Source organism: Odocoileus virginianus, chromosome 34 (assembly GCF_023699985.2).
Source record: "Odocoileus virginianus isolate 20LAN1187 ecotype Illinois chromosome 34, Ovbor_1.2, whole genome shotgun sequence".
NCBI lineage: Eukaryota > Metazoa > Chordata > Mammalia > Artiodactyla > Cervidae > Odocoileus > Odocoileus virginianus.
The window spans coordinates 13,988,709-14,006,548 of NC_069707.1; the positions used below are offsets into that span (position 1 = coordinate 13,988,709).

The 17,840-nt window shown below is 40.3% G+C and overlaps 1 protein-coding gene across 1 annotated transcript in view; it reads left to right on the forward strand.

The window, feature by feature from the left end:
- Nucleotides 1-17,840, forward strand: part of SYNE1 (spectrin repeat containing nuclear envelope protein 1) — a 483,739-nt gene that overhangs the window by 282,031 nt on the left and 183,868 nt on the right. The window contains 8 exon segments of the mRNA XM_070461436.1: nt 1,286-1,438; nt 2,363-2,545; nt 3,308-3,445; nt 7,405-7,590; nt 9,066-9,188; nt 9,809-9,991; nt 12,568-12,711; nt 17,336-17,530. Coding sequence (XP_070317537.1) covers nt 1,286-1,438; nt 2,363-2,545; nt 3,308-3,445; nt 7,405-7,590; nt 9,066-9,188; nt 9,809-9,991; nt 12,568-12,711; nt 17,336-17,530 — 1,305 coding nt within the window.

Genomic DNA, 17,840 nt, shown 5'->3' on the forward strand with positions numbered 1-17,840 from the left:
ATTACTTTGCCAACAAAAGTCCATCTAGTCAAAGCTATGGTTTTTCCAGTAGTCATGTATGGATGTGAGAGTTAGACTAAAATAAAAATCGATGCTTTTGTACCGTGGTATTGAAGAAGACTCTTGAGAGTCCCTTGGATTCAGGAAATCATTCCTGAATATTCATTGGAAGGACTGATGCTGAAGCTAAAGCTCCAATATTTTGGTCACCTGAGGCAAAGAACTGACTCGTTGGAAAAGAACCTGATTCTGGGAAAGATTGAAGGCCACAATGGAGGACGAGATGGTTGGATGGCATCACCAAGTCAATGGACATGAGTTTGAGTAAGCTCCAGGAGTTGGTGATAGACAGGGAAGCCTGGCGTGCTGCAGTCCATGGGGTTGCAAAAAATCAGACACAACTAAGCGACTGAACAACAACAATATATTACAAAATGATCAGCACAATAAATTTAGTTAGTATTCAAAACTACATATAGTTATAAAATTTTTTCATGTGATGAAAACTTTTAAGAACTACTCTCTTAACAACCTTCAAGTATACAGCATAGGAATGTTAACTGTAGTCACCATGCTACTATATATTACACCCCCAAGACTTAAAGATATTTTTAAAGGCCTTTCATTTATGTAAAGGAAATACTTCTTTACCACATTCTCATCACCACTTTATTATAAGCAAAATATAAATGTTTGCTATCACATCAAATTAAAGCCATTGGAAATGTATAAATATTAACTGTTATTTTTTCATTTTCCTTTCCACTGGATGCGCTCAGTGCTTTTTAGTCATACTGTAAGATGGTAATTGGAAGTTAGAGAAAGTGTTAACAGGCCATTAACAGCTACTTATGAAAAGGTGCACAGAAACAAATATGTGTGCCTTCAGTTATCTGGAAGCGGTTTCCATTTTATGAAGAAAAAGGGTTAGAGTGTGTGTGTTTAAGGTCACACAGTAAATGGAGAAGACAGAATTGAAACTCAGCTATCTACACTGCTATCTGTAAACAGTTGATGAGTGAATCATTGTGCAGTGTGTTGCTTGTTCCTTTGCTGAAATAGCAGCAGAAAGTGCAGTAAATACATAAAAATGTCAGGAGGTACGGCTGCAAGGAACACCAGGAGAGCTTGTAACTGCACGTGGCTGGTTTCAGGAGGTACATGGACGCCAAAGCAGTACTGACGACCTACAATGCCTTTTGACAACATCTGAAAATTGAGGTTATTAGTATTAATTATTCAGTTTTAACCATGATTGGTTTTCCTGTTTTTATTGATTGTTTAGATCCAGGACAAAGTAAAAGAAGTTGAACAGAGCAAGGCCATGAGTCAGGAATTCAGCCAGCAAATTCAGAAGATAGCCAGAGATCTCACAACTATTCTCACCAAGCTGAGAGCAAAGACAGATAATTTAGTTCAAGCTAAAACTGACCAAAAGGTAAAGAAGGGGAAGTGGAAACATAAGGGGTGCTATTCAATGCCTTAAATATTTTGGATGCATTAGTTTATTTTGAAGATATTAAAAAAATAAACAAAAACTTTCTTATCAGGCTTCATCAAAACCAGACAATAAAGGCAGGTAGTTTGTAGTTCAGCTTGTGAAGAATTTGCCTGCAATGCGGGAGACCCCAGTTCAATTCCTGGGTTGGGAAAATTTCCTGGAAAAGGGATAGGCTACATGCTCCAGTATTCTTGGGCTTCCCTGGTGTCTGTCAGTAAAGAATTCACTTGGCAATGCAGGAGACCTGGGTTTGATCCCTGGATTGGGAAGGTCCCCTGGGGGAGGGCATGGCAATCCACTCCAGTATTCTTGCCTGGAGAATCCCCATGGAAAGAGGAGTCTGGCGGGCTATAGTCTATGGGATGTCAAAGAGTTGGACACGACTGAGCGACTAAGCACAGCACAAAGAAATTTTATAAGTACAATAGTATAATTTATTATTATAGTAAAACGAAACTCATAAATATATATGTATATGTAGGTAAGAGGGAAGAGTGTCAAAGGCCTAAATGATGGTTGAGTAACTTAAGTACATCTATACATTTCAAAATGAAGGAAGTTCTTGTAGTTAAATCTGTGTTCTCACTCTGCCAATGAGTGAAGTGACTAATCCTTTTTGGGTGGGACAGAAGGAAAATTTTAGCTCTCTGAGCCTCATAGAAAATAAACACCAGAGTTACAAAACATCCTGCTCTCCCTTTCCAACCAAAGAAACAGAAATGAGCAAATCATAGTAGAATTATTCTTTATAATGTTTTACTTTTATAAAAATCATTTAAAATACAATCCTTCTGATTCTGGAAAATCTGGGAAAATTTGTTTTCAATAGTCTAATGTTCTTTCCTCTTGATGACTGTCCAGGTGCTAGGAGAGGAATTAGATGACTGTCACTTAAAATTAATGGAACTGGATAATGCAGTGCAAAAATTCTCCGAACAGAACGGCCAGCTAGGTAAACCACTGGCCAAGAAGATAGGAAAACTGACTGAACTTCACCAGCAGACCATTAGACAGGCCGAGAACCAGCTCTCTAAGCTCAACCAGGTATGTTTTCCAGGCTGGTAATCAACATTCTCTATGGCCGAAATTCAGTTTTGTTTTTTGCTTTTAACAATAAACAAAAAAAATAATAACAATAAGAGTAATTTGAGTGTAGCTTATCTCATATCATGCCTGTATTTCTAATATTTATTTATACATGTAAACCTGACTTCATATCAAACCATATTATAAATTCATTCACAAAGGTTTTCATATAAATGGACTTTTTAATAAATATATATATGTTTATCTTTACTTTAATCTTTACTTAACTGGTTCAGGTCACACATCATCATAATTGCTGAGTATAGACTGAACTTTTGCAAATTGAGTATGTTGTTTTTTTTGCCATCAAATATGAGTTAAATTAGAATTTGCAACCAGTAAATTATAATATTGAAAGTTATAATCCCCACCTACCATACCTCCTTACTTAGTGAAGGTAGAGTATGAGAAAGGGGAGAGAGAAGAGCTATATGGAGGAATAAGAGATGAGAGTGGAGATTTTTTTTTAAAAGACATATTAGTCAAGCATATTAGGAAATTGGACTTCATCTTAATGTCACTGGGAAGTCTTTTTTTTTTTGGAAGTCTTTAATAGGTTTTCAATAAGGAAATTATTTTTCATGATACCTTTAGATATCATAGATATTATAATGATCAACGCCCAGGATTATTGTGTCCAAAGAAAAATAGAAGACTGATTTCTAGCTCAAGAAGCAGAGTATACATTTTTTATCTGAATGGTAATGATTTATTTTTCAGGCAGCATCCCGTCTAGAAGAATACAATGAAATGCTTGAGTTAATTTTAAGGTGGATTGAGAAAACTAAAATCTTGATACATGGAAAGATTGCATGGAATTCTGCAAGCCAGCTTCGAGAACAATACATTTCACATCAGGTAACTTTAGGAAAAATAGTTTTCAAAAGGTAACTAAGAGGGTAATTTTATTTAACTGGCTAGATTGACAGAGAATTTGGAGGAACGTGATGAAAAATTATTGAAGATGCCAAGAAAAATGAAAGCCAAGGTAGCTTTAACAACTTGTCATGGGGATTTAAAAAAAAAAAAAAGGCAGCTTCCCATAAGATTTCATAAGACTGAATAAGTAAATAAATATCCTTTATCGCCTCTAAATTTTCCATTCCATAAGACCAAAAATAATCATACATATAGTATCTTTTTTTTTTCTTGGCAGCTTCTTTGAAGCAATAGTACACAGGGACATGGTGGGAAATTCTACCCTGAGGGAGAGATGTAGGGACACGTGGAAGGATCACAGGCTCTAGACTCAGACTGATGGGAAAACCAAGTCCGGCCACTTAGGGCTGTGTACTTTGGAGCAAACTACTTTGCCCTTCAGAATCCAGTCTTCTCATCAGTAAGATGGAGATGTAAATGATGTGCATATTGCAGAGTTGTCACGAGGATCAAATGGTTTAACATATGTGCAGTCATCAGGCACAACACCTGGCACCTGTGGGCTCGGTCAGAGCCTGAATCTCCTGCCTCCTCCTTCCAGCGCTTCCGCCTGGTCACAGTGGGCTGACCTCCTGCAGGAAGTAGGGGCCAGCTGGAATGAGTCCACACCACATAGGGGCTGCATGACTTCACTTCCTCTGAAGTTTTCTCTTGGCCATATCATCCAGGAAATTATTTCATCTTTTTAAATTTAGGCTTGAGTTAGATACAGATATCTAGTAGCCCAGTTATCTGGCCATCAAATACAAAATAGTCCTTATTTAAGTTACATGGATATCCTCAAGTATGTTAGATTTTCTTAGTATGTTCTGATTTTTGTATACTCATGTCTTTTAAATACATCCTCTTTTCCATTCCTGTTGACAGGATTCTAGATCAGAACCTCATTTTCCCCTTCTGGGAATGCTTTAGCAGGCTCCTAATTGGTTTCCCTGTATTTATCCTTCTTTTTTTTATTATTATTATTATCCTTCTTTTCTAATCAATCTTGCACTCTCCTCTCAAGAAATCTTTCTTAAACAACTGCAGAGTTGTTCTGCTTGAGGATCTGCATTATGCATTAACAGACAAGACTTAAGTTACAACTGATTGTAGACAATGGAAAATCACTCATTAGAAACCTAGAATGCAAACTTAAAAGAAAGCATTTTCATTGTCAAGTTAACACTATTATTTAAAAGCTCATATTTAAGGAAGCGAGAGCTCTCAGACACTGTTGGTAACTTGGTAAAATCTATTTGAAAAATAGTTGGAAAATGTATCATGCTCATCAATACATTACTACTCTGTAATCCAAAATGTAGGAAATTTTTTACATGAGTATTAATAACTATACTGAAATTTTAAAGAAAACTTAATATTAAAAAAGGTTTTCTGAATAAATTTTTGGATTTAATCCGATATAATGTAGACCATGAAGGTTTAATTGACCATGAAGGTTTTAATTGACCATGAAGGTTTTCTTCTTTTTAGTTTTTAAAAATAGCCCCTATTCTCGTTCATTTATTTATTCAGTAAACATTTATAGAGTGCTTTCCAAAGCTAGGAATTTTGTTAGGCATTTGGAATACAAAGAATATTCCCTGCCCTGCCCCAGGAAGTTGAAAACTGAAGGGAGAAAGGAGACAGAGGGGGTTCCCAGGTGGTGCAGTGATTAAGAGTCCGCCTGCCAATGCAGGAGACTAAGGAGACACAGATGTGCCCCCTGGGTTGGAAAGGCCCCCTGGCATAGGAAATGGCACCCAACTCTAGTATTCTTGCCTGGGAAATCTCACGGACAGAGGAGCCTGGTGGGCTACAGTCCAGCGGGCCGCAGAGAGTCAGGCATGGCTGAGTGACGAAGCACCAGGAGATAGGTTAGATTGAGGAAGGAAAGAAAAAACCCACCTGCCAGTGCAGGAGATGCAAGAGATGCGGGTTCAAGTCCTGGGCTGGGAAGATGACCTGGAGGAGAGCATAGCAACCCACTCCAATATTCTTGCCTGGAGAACCCCACGAACAGCAGAGCCTAGTGAGCTACAGTCCATGGGGTCACAAAGAGCCGGACACGACTGAAACGACTTAGCACAGATCAGCAGCACAAGGGAGGAAAAGGTGATTCTGAGCTGAGTCCTAAAAGACATACAGCCTGAAACGCCGAAAATCCCGGCAGAAAGAGGGAGGGATGCTTGGTGCACTGAGGAGGAGCTTTGCTGAGAGCTGGAAAGAGGTCTGAGAGGTAAGAGAAGACAAAGACAGGTCTTGAGAGCCTGTGAAGACCTTGACCTTTCTCCTGAAGTCATGGTAAGCCTTTGACAGACATTCTGCAGGCAAGTGACAAGCTCAGACTTACAGTTTCAGAGATGTGACTTAGAAGCCTGTGGAAACAGATTGATGGAGGTAAGACAACATAGACAGTGGTTTCAGAATTCCAATAGACAGTGACAAAGCCTCTCTTAGGAGGCTGAGAGGACAAAATCAAGGGGCTTTACCAAGTGAGAATTCTGGACTTGGAGGCTTCTGGATGTGGGTAAAAGAGAAAGAGGTGCCCAGGGTGGTTGCTGGGTTTTTCTGACTTGGGCAGGTGGCTGGGTTGAGTGCATCGAGGGCATGGGGGGACAGAGGTCAGGTGTTGGTGGTGACCTCACACAGGTGCTCAGGAGAGAACTCAGCCTGCACACAGCGTTCCAGGGAGTTCTTTCATGCCTGCCTGCCTTAAGAATGAATGAAAATTGCCTGAGTTTATCCAAAAACAGTGCACAGAAAATGCATGTGTTTTAATGCCAGGCGAAAAAGATAGGAAATTGTAGATGTCTTATGATCTCAATCACCTAAAATTATACCCAAATTGAACAGCAGTTATCCCTTACTTAAAGTCATCCCTGGGGTATGGGATTGTGGAGTATTTTATCTTCTTTATTTTTCAATATATTCTAAGCTTTATAATATATGCTATATAACACATGTATATGATACTGTGAGAGAAAATGATATACTTTACTTTTTAAAAAAGGGATCTATTACAAAAGAGTAATGTCCCACCTCCTGTTTTTCCTCTTTACACATCGCATGCCCCAGGAACTGCACATTTTGTCCCCACTCACCTATGTGCCTTTGCTTATGCTGTCCCTTCAGCATAAAAGGTCTTTCCTCTTCCTCTCCATCTGTACAAATACAAACATTCTCTGACTTAGCTCAGATGTGACTTTTCCAGGAAGCCTTCTCCCAACTATCCTACAGGTAATAGCACCTCTCATTTCTGGCATCCCTAACCCTTTCTTCTCTTTCACTCTACTCATACAACACATATTATATGCTTATTATTGCACATTATTCATATGATTGTTAGTCTCAATAGATGCTGCTGTCCTGAATGACAAGGGATTTGTTTTATCCCAAATAGTTTCTACCCCTTTGTCTCACTTCAATCGTTTGTGTCTTATTTTCGTATCTTAGATTCATATATGCTTAGAGCTTAGCTATAGAATATGAGAGCTGAAATGCCTCTCTTTAGTTGAATATGAGAAAAGAGAGGCCAGTGAGCTGATGAAGACACCCAATGCCTCAGAGCATCACCACTGCTAGAATATCCGTGCCCTGATTCTCACCAGGGAGCAGCTTGGGGTGGCAGATGGTTCAAAACATGTGGCCTCAGCAGATTGTTTACAGGTCCTAAACTTTGATTTCTTTTTCTCTGAAAAGAGGGTGACAGGAAGTGGGAAGCAGGCACAGGGCTGTGAAGTTTAAGCACAATAAAATACACAACCTACACAGTGTATACAGGCAATGTAAATTAAATCTCTTTATCCCTTTCCCAATCTAATGGTCTTTACACCATATTGTACTGATTACCTCTTTACCTGCTTATCAATGTCCTGGATGTTGATAATTCACTCTAGACCATGCTAGAAGAATCGGAAGATATTCACAATGATCTGGAAGCAATGACCGAGATATTACAGTACCTCGATAGTGTGTACCATACAGAAACAATGTCTCAGCAAGTGGCAGACCTGGGGCGGGAGACTGAGGAGCTGCGACAGGTGATCAAAATTCGCTTACAGAGTCTCCACGATGCTGCCAAGGTAAAAAAAAAAAAAAAAAAAAAGTTATTTAAATGGAAAAGTCTATCATTATGGGCTTCCCAGATGGCACAGTGGTAAAGAATCCTCCTGGCAATGCAGGAGACACAAGAGATGCAGTTTTGATCCTTGGGTTGGGAAGATTCCCTGGAATAAGTGGCAACCTGCTTCAGTATTCTTGCCTGGAAAATTCCATGAACAGAGGAGTCTGGCAGACTATAGTCCAGGGGGTCGCAAAGAGTCCGATATGACTGAGCGACTGAGCACACACATCATTAAAAACAACAATGATGGGACATCCTTAGCAGTCCAGGGGTTAAGACTCTGTGCTGCCAATGCAAAGGACGTGGGTTTGATCCCTGGCGGGGGAGCCAAGATCCCACATGCTGTGACCATAAAATAAAATACACAGATACATTTTTAAAGTAAAAACAAATGATGGCAGAAAGTGCAGGTAGAGTGCTCACCTCTAATGAGCCTTCTTGTATGAATGTTACCCTCTTATGCCTGAGGCATGGTGAGGTCACACAGTACCATACCGTTGGAGTTTGAAGCAGACAAAGGTTTATTTCAGGGCAGATGACTCATGTTCAAAAAACCCATGACATCTCGAAGGGTTTCAGAGTTTTGAAGCATCTGTGATCAGCTCATGCACAGTTCTCTGATTGGCTGATGGTGAGGTGACAGGGTGGTGGCTTAACATTATCAGCCCTTAAGCTCCAGGATGCCTGGAGCTGTGTGCTCTTGGTCTTCAAGTAGTTAACACCATCCCTTTGGTGGGGGATTTTAACATCTGTAAAACAAGTCAGGAAATGTACATCAGATACTATTATCTGGGTGTTTCAAAGAGGAGCTAAAATAGAGGGTATTGGGGAAGGGTCTGCCCCAGAAGGCCCTGTAGGGGGTCATGCTGTTCCTGGTGAATCTGAGGTTCTTGGACGTCTTCAGGCAGAAAGACTTCAGTGAGAGATAAAGTTATAGGTAAGAAGTGGATTTATTTAGACAGAAACACACTGCACAGAATGTGGGCCATCTTAGAAGGTGAGAGAGAGCCCTGAAATATCGTGGTTCATTTTTATGGGCTGGGAAGTTTCATAGGCTAATGAGTGGGAGGATTATTCCAATTATTTGGGGAGAAAAAGGGATTTCCAGGACTTTGGCCACCACCCAGTTTTTGACTTATGATTGGCCTCAAAACTGTTCTGGTGCTGTTGCCTGTGTCATTTAGACGCTAATGTATTACCAATAGGATATAAGGAGGCTCAAGGTCTACTGGAAGTCAGATCTTCTGCCATCTTGGACCTAGTTGGTTCTAACCAGTTTTTATCTTGTCCCATGGCTATGTCATTGTTTTAATGGTTGTACCCCGCCCCCTTCCCTCTTATTTCACTGCCTGATTACGTGTAACTAGTCTCCACCTATGAGTTTGAACCTCACGTTCTTGTATATCAACATTGATGTCACTCTTTACTCTGCAGGATATGAAAAAATTTGAAGCAGAGCTCAGAAACTTGCAAGTTGCTTTGGAGCAAGCCCAGACGACCCTGACTTCTCCAGAAGTTGGACGTCTAAGTCTCAAGGAGCAGCTCTCCCACCGACAGGCAAGCAAAAATAATTCAGGGGAAATGAGTGGGGAGCTATATTTTTGAAAAAGAAATGATAGTTAGGAAAAGTGATTTCTAAACTTATCATCTAAGCAGTGTATGCAGGATTAAAAAAAAAAATTCCTGGAAAAGTTTTTATAACTTTGGACAGACCTGTCATTTAGTTAATATCTCTTGCTTTTGAAATAAACTATTAAAGTGTAAAATTTTAAAATATTTTAGAATATATCTTTTAAATGGGTAAAAATGTATTTTTTTTTTCTTTTTGGCTGTGCTGGGTCTTTGTTGTGGTGTGTGGGCCTCTCTTATTATAGAGCACAGACTCTCGAGCACATGGGCTCAGAAATTGAGGCACATGGGCTTCTCGAGTTGTGGCGTGTGGGCACAGTTGCCCCACAGCATGTGGGATCCTGGTTCCCCGACCAGGGATCGAACCTGAGTCTGCTGCTATTGGAAGGTGGATTCTTAACCACTGGACCACCAGGAAAGTCCCAGGAAAAAAAAAATGTATATTTTATATTTTATATAAAATGTATATTTTATCCATATAAATAAATTGATATCAAATTGTATACGTAAAGACTTTTTAAATTTAAAATGCAAACTTGCACTTTCAGCATTTGCTGTCTGAGATGGAGTCACTCAAACCAAAAGTCCACGCGGTGCAGGTCTGTCAGAGCGCGCTTCGGATCCCCGAGGACGTGGTCACCAGCCTGCCGCTCTGCCACGCGGCTCTGCACCTGCAGGAGGAGGCCAGCCGGCTCCAGCACACGGCCATCCAGCAGTGCAACATCATGCAGGCACGTGCAGCTGGGCCCGCCAGCGTCTGCAGGTGGTCCCCACACCGCCGGCAGAGCGGCAGCAGATGAGTCATGGGCTGCTTTTCTTAGCGCTGCGTGGGTTCAGCCATCAGAACACATCCAGAGTGTTAACTCTGACAGCTTGTTGTGATTATATAAAATAGGGACATGAAATGCTATCATTTAGATCACCCACAAATGCCTGGGGCAAGATCTATTAAAAATATCTTTTGGTGAAAACTATCTTTTAGCAACATATATATATATATATATATATATGTATATATTTTATAAAAAACAACTTGTAAAGGTTAATTTTATATTCAATCATATAGTTTTATAGTATTATTCATCTGAAAATCATCTAGAACTTTGTAATAAGACTTTACTGCTAAGGCATACTACAGAAATTTTTTTTTCATATTTCAGCTTATGATGTATTTTATTGCCTGAGAAGTACACCCAGCTATAATTGGGTGTACTAGAGACCAATTACTTACTAGGAAGAAATGAAACCATCTCATATCTGCTTTCAACTAATATTTCACCTACTTTATTCAAAATTTGTATACATGCCCTCTCATTAAACCACTAATGGTTTATTTGGTCAACTCTTCTTGCATTATCTTATGATTTGTTAGACAGTAAATTCCTGAGTGTAGAAGTCAAACTTCATTCATTTTTTATAAATTTGTATTAGAGTATAGTTGATTTACAATGTTGTGTTAGTTTTAGGTGTATAGTAAAGTGAATCAGTTTTCCAGTAGTCATGTATGGATGTGAGAGTTGGACTATAAAGAAAGCTGAGCGCAGAAGAATAGATGCTTTTGAACTGTGGTGTTGGAAAAGACTCTTGAGAATCCCTTGGACTGCAAGGAGATCCAACCAGTCCATCCTAAAGGAAATCAGTCCTGGGTGTTCATTGGAAGGACTGATGTTGAAGCTGAAACTCCAATATTTTGGCCACCTGATGAGAAGAGCTAACTCATGTGAAAAGACCCTTATGTTGGGAAAGATTGAAGGCAGGAGGAGAAGGGGACGACAGAGGATGAGATGGTTGGATGGCATCACCGACTCAATGGACATGAGTTTGGGTAAACTCCGGGAGTTGGTGATGGACAGGGAGGCCTGGCATGTTGCAGTTCATGGGGTCGCAGAGAGTCAGACACGACTGAGCGACTGAAATGAACTGAACTGAAAGTGAATCAGTAATACATATAAATATATCCACACTTTTTTAGATTCTTTTTCCATACAGGTCATTATAGAGTATTGAGTAGAGTTCCCTGTGCTATACAGTAGGTCCTTGTGTGAAAGTGAAAGTGTTCGTTGCTCAGTAACGTCCAACTCTTGTGACCCCAGGGACTTTGGCCCAACAGGCTCCTCTGTCCATAGGATTCTACAGGCAAGAATACTGGAGTGGGTAGCCATTCTCTTCTCCAGGGGATCTTTCCAACCCAGGGATCAAACCTGGGTCTCCTGCATTGAGTGGAGATTCTTTACCATCTGAGCCACCAAGGAAGCCCCAGGTCCTTATTAGTTATCTATTTTATAAATGGGCTTCAAAGAATCTGCAATCCCAGTCTCCCAATTTATCCCCCATCTTTCCCTCCTTGATCACCACAGGTTTATTTTCTACATTTGTGGCTCTCTGCTTTATAAATAAGTTCAGTATTTGTACCATGTTTTAAGATACCACATATAAGTGATCTCATGTAATACTTGTTTTTGTCTGACTGACTTCATTCAGTATGACGAACTCTAGACAATCTCCACCTTTTTTGCTACAAATGACGTACTTCATTCATTTTTTTTTTTTTTTTATCTCCTATTCCAGCACTTAGCTGAGTCCCTCACAGAATTTCCTTGACAGAAAAATGAAGTAATCATGTTTTTCGTACTACTTTTCTACCATGTTCTGGGCCATAACATCATCATCTTTAGGACAATAAGGAGAAGAAGGAGGATCTAATCACTTCAATTCCGTTCACTTCAGTTGCTCAGTCATGTCCGGCTCTTTGCCACCCCATGGACTGCAGCATGCCAGTCTTCCCTGTCCATCACCAACTCCTGGAGCCTGCTCAAAATCATGTCCATCAAGTTGGTTATGCCATCCAACCATCTTATCCTCTGTTGTCCCCTTCTCCTCCTGCCTTCAATCTTTCCCAGCATCAGGGTCTTTTCCAATGAGTCAGTTCTTCGCATCAGGTGGTCAAAGTATTTGGAGCTTCAGCTTCAGCTTCAGTCCTTCCAATGAATAGTCAAGACATTTCCTTTTAAGATTAACTGGTTTGATCTCCTTGCTGTCCAAGGGACTCTCAGGAGTCTTCTCCCACACCACTATGTTCAGTCCATCAATAATCTTGACAAAATGTTTTAGAGAGAAGGCTCTGAAATATCAGCAGAAAACTGGGAATTTGAATCATTTAGGAATTTTCCCCATCATTTTTTTGTTCCCTTGACTCATGGGTAAATAGACATTAACACCAGAGTTTGTCAGACGGCAGCACAGGCACACACACAGAGTTACTGATATCAATAGATAATTGTCTATGCTTTTGTTTTTTCCTTCAAAGGAGGCTGTGGTGCAGTATGAACAATATGAGCAAGAAATGCAGCACCTCCAGGAACTCATAGAAGGAGCTCACAGAGAGATTGAGGATAAGCCTGTGGCCACCAGCAACATCCAAGAACTGCAAGCCCAGATTTCTCGGCATGAGGTAAGGCAAGCCAAGTTCAAGGGCAGGACCCTGGCTTGGTGAGAATATGTGATTGGTTTTTAGCAGATGAAGTGGAAAGTTTTTCCTTGTCCGGCGCATATGTGTTAGGTTCTTGGAGAGCCTCTTTGGCTGTCTTTGCATTTTGAGTGCTATTTTTGCTGATGTTCTCTAAGACCTAGGAGCATGAGTCCTCCGCTTAACTCCAAAACCTTTTGACACGACATTCATGACATGTCTGTCTCCACCACGACCCACTGACTGCTTCCAGCAGAATTCTCACAATTCATACACCAAAACACAGTGTACTCCCTGTCTTCTTTCTTTCTTTATTTATTCATTTGGCTTCTTCATGCTGTGTATGGGATCTTAATTCCCCGGCCAGAGATTGAACCTGTGTCTCCCGCACTGGAAGTGTGGCATCTTAACCGCTAGACTGCCAGAGAAGTTCCTGTGCTCCCTGTCTTCACAGATTATAAGGAACAGCAAGCTCAAAGCCTTGTTGCTTTCATGGCCCTCATTAAAAAGAAGGGATATTTCATGTTAAAGAGAAAACCATTTGCTCTTTTACGTGTAGGTCATTTCACCTCCTTTTACCAAAATCAGTGAATGGCTCATATTGTTGGTTTTGATGATTACCATGTTATGCCTGTTAGCAGCTTTTCCATTTTCAGATAAGCCTCCTTCCTTGTATCTTTGGCATCATTATGATCTTAGGACTTGAATACCCTTTGTGCAAACCTGGTCTCAAAGATCATATACCTCGAGTGTTTCACTTCCTTCAGGAGAGCAGTGACTTTCCTTTCCTGACCTGTTAAATCCTGTATAGGTCATATTTACTCTTTCCTTGGTGGCTGACTACAGCATCATGAATTTTGGAAAGTTACTAGGGGAGGGCGTGTCTTCTTTCTCTGTGCCAAGGATAGACATTTAGCTTATCCTTCCATCTGCTCTATTTTAACTGTGTTCTCATAAGAGCAACAAAATTTTCCAAACCCAATAAAGGTTCTCATAAGATTCAATTGTTGAATTTTTAACAATTGTTGTTAAACAATTGTTGGAAAATCTCACTCCCCCATTCCCCACCTTGGCAAATGCAGTTCTTTAATTTCTTGTCACATCCAATGCATCACATTCATGTATGATTTATAAAATAATGTAAATAAATATCCCACTCTATTTACTCCTATACTGAAGCTAATCATCCATGTTAACTATTCATTTCTCTTCTGTCACTGGTTAAATGAAAAGATGTTTTGCAAATACTTAAAAACTATATATAAGGCATACATTAGACTTCATAATACACATTTATTCTGAAACTACTTTTAATCCCACATTGTAAGATCCAGAATTTTGTTGCAACAACTTTTCAATCACAGCACAGAAAATATTTTTTTTAATCTATCTGGAATGACAATAAATATCATTACTATAGATTTTTTTTTCTTTCATGTGTTTTAAGACAGTTTACAGTGTTTTCAGATTCTTTCACAAACACCCAATGAGCTTAAGATTTTCTGTGGGTGTGAATTGTCTCCATTTTACTGATAAGAAAACAGATATTAATTTTTTAGAATGACTTCCTGAGCTTCCAGATATAGTAACTGATAGAAAGCAGATTCTAATCTGGTATGTTTGGGGACTTCCCTGGTGGTCCAGTGGTTAAGACTCAGAACTTCCACTGCAGGGGGCACGAGTTCAATCCCTGATCAGGGAACTAAGATTGAAAAAACAAAAAGAATGATGGTCTAGGAGAATAAATGACTTGCCAGCTCTCAGCAGAGTTAGCCATAGACTGTCCTCTGGCTCCTGTTCAATTATCTGTTTATTTTGTTACATCTTCTCCCAGTTCTAAACATTAGTGCAGACTTGTGTTAGTTTTGGCATGTGATTTAGAGTGTATTTGCATGTTTATAATGACATAGTCCTGCATCAGGTTCATTGTTTGTGTAAAACAAATACAGGAAGGAAAGTGCTGTGGAGGGCTGTAGGTGGGGGGCGTGTTGGGGAACCTGATTTATAACAGAGAATTCTGGGAGAATGTTTTTTCCTGTTTTTTCTGTCTGTTTTTAATGGATTTTCATCTTGAGGTGAGGCTAGTTTCCATATACTTAGTTTTAACTCATAAAGATAACTAATCATTTGTTCATTGCTAGGGAATTCACATTTTTTTTCCTGTAATTTTTCAAATGTTACATTTAATTTGAAAACAAAGTGATCCTGTCACTTTAAATCGTAGGAGAGACTCTCAGACCTCCTTTCCACATGATACAGAAGGCATACTCCTGGGCGCAGGTGGTTGCCCAGAGGGCACCTTCCCTTCGAGCAGCCCCTGTACCCGAGTTCCGACCTGTACACTCATCCCTTGTCGTGATCTTCAGAAACACTCAGTTAAAACTACACATGCATATTCTTCCCGAGCATGGAGAACACATTAACTCATCCATGCTCCATTTTAATTTAGCAAATTTGACCCCAACCCACAAAGCTCCTGGGATATTGGCAGGTTTCTTCTTACAGAAGAAAGTTCTAGAGACCTATTTCTTCAAGGGAGTCTCATGGACTAATGATAAAAGGTAGACTTTCATAGGCCTAATAAATCAAAACCTTTTGGAGCCTAGACCAGAACTGCATTGCCAACAAGCAACTCAGATGAGTCTTATACCCAATAATTTGAGAACATTGATTTAGAAAACGGGCATTTGCTCTCAGCTTGCTGAGCAGGGTTCTGCCACAGGGGACGTGACCATCCCTGTGGGCACCAATGGTGGAAGGACTGAGACTAACTCTGCTTCTCCCAGAGTCAGTTCTACCAGATACACAGCCATGCTATGAAGGCTCAGTGGAGTATATGAGGGAAATTTTCATGAATGTACAAAATTTTAGCTGAAAACAGAATTCAAGGAGTCCAGTAAGCTGGTAGATGACTTTCAAACCAACATGTTTACTAGTTATTATAGAGTATTTGTATGTTAGGTACTAAAGCAGATGTGATAAATAGCTATTTAATCATTATTTTAAAAATCCTATTAGGGGAATTTCCTGGCAGTCTGGTGGCTAGGACTTGGCGCTTTCAATGCGGCCTGGGTTCAGTCCAGGGAACTAAGATCCATCAAGTTGTGTGGCTTGGCAAAAAAAAAAAAAAAAAAAAAATCCTATTAGGTTTAACTAAGTATCTGCAACCCTGAAAGGTAAAGAAGTGATGATTTCTACTTTTTAAATCATAGATTAAAAAATTCCTGTACTTCCTACTAGAAGTCAAGAAAACAGGCTGCTAGCTGAATTCTGGATTGTTTTCCCTTACACCGACACAGTCGGTTTTGGTTGGGAGGGGAAACGCAAAATGACAGCCATCAGAAAATGGTGTGTTTGTGTGTTCATATACACATACACATGTATGTATACACACATGTATCATTTTGTGTTATTTTGTTTCTGAACTTCAAGTTCAAAGCTCTGGTTTGAATGTCAAGTTCAAAGTTCTCATTTGAGTGTATACACATACTGTGTCAGTTTAAAGACTCACAAAATGTGTACTGTACAAACACTAAATGACAGCTTTTCAAGTGAAGAAGCCAAATGAAGAGAAAAAAAGCAGAGATTTTGTACTTTTAAGATTAATATTTTTGTTTACATGACTGTAAAAAAAATGAATGCTTACATGTTCATTTTTTAATCTTTGAAGTAAAGAAAGTATAAAGTTAACATTTTAGGATTACCATTTTAGATTATTAATACTATAATATTAATACTATAATATTAATAGTATAATATTATACTATAATACTATATAATATTATTAATACTATAATATTAATACTATAATATTTTTTAAGAGCTATGTGCTATTCAGAATATATTTTCAATTAGCTCCTTGTAAAAATTTTAAAACCTCTATCTCTCAAAACAATTTTTTTGACCAAGGAAGGAAATCAAAAGACATTAAAATTGAACAGAACTTCAAGTTCAAAGCTCTAGTTTGAGGCATCAGAAACATTACAGGCATAATGGAGTGCATGAGGGAAAATTTCATGAATGCACAAAATTTTCTTTGGGGAGTAAGATGCATCAAAAATACGGGTTTCCTAAGTAGTCTTTAGCTTATCTGCAAAAAACAACTCGCCAGGGTCACAGGAGTTCAGGAACAGTTTACTTTATGACTCGTCTGTCACAAGTGACTGCTCTGTTTGACATATTCGAGATGGTAAGAACCGAGTATTGCATTTTTGGCAGTTTTAGTCATCACATGACCTAATTTCCATGGCATGAACCATCTGGCAATTTCAGATTCCTCAGGCATTTCAAAGAAAGTTGCCCGTCCTTAACGTTACCAAATGCCAGTCCAGCCCCGAGCATCTCCGGGATTAGAATCCTGGCCGCCGGGCTCCGCGCCTCCTGCCGCGCGGTCCCCACCGCCCCTCCCGGCCCCGCCGCGCTGTGGGCTGGCTCGGGGCGCGCGGCAGGCAGGCTCCGCGCTCGCAGCGTCCACATCCTGCCTCCCCGCCGCTCGGTCTGGCGCGGCTCTGATTTCATTGGCCAGCCCCGGAGGAAGATGAACGCTACTAGCTCGGTTTCCTTCTGATGCTGCTGTGACACCCGGAGGCGGGGGGAAATGTTTCCTCAGGAGCTGGCTCAGAAAATCAAGGGCTACCAGGAGCAGATCGCCTCTTTGAACTCCAAGTGCAAGATGCTGACCATGAAAGCCAAGCACGCCACCATGCTGCTGACGGTGACCGAGGTGGAGGGGCTGGCGGAGGGCACGGAGGACTTGGACCGGGAGCTCCTCCCCGCCACCTCGGCCCACCCCTCTGTGGTCATGGTGAGTAAGGGTCAAGGCCGGCTTGCCAGGGCGCTCCCTTCCTACAGTCTCCTGGCTCGTGGCTCAGGCTCCTCTCGGGGGCTTGGTACTAGGGATCTTATTCCGCTTAACTCTCTGACTGCATTTGGGCCGAGGCCAGTCTTTGACACTGTAAACAGTGGCAGCTGAAACGAAGCTGTTTGTTTGAGACTCCTGAATTACTTAACGTGCTGAAGGTCAGCCCTGCATTTGTTTATAATTAAGCAATAATGCCCAGAGGCTCTGAGCGTCAAAAAAAATTCCTTTGCACAGTTTTTTAGTTTTCTGGGGG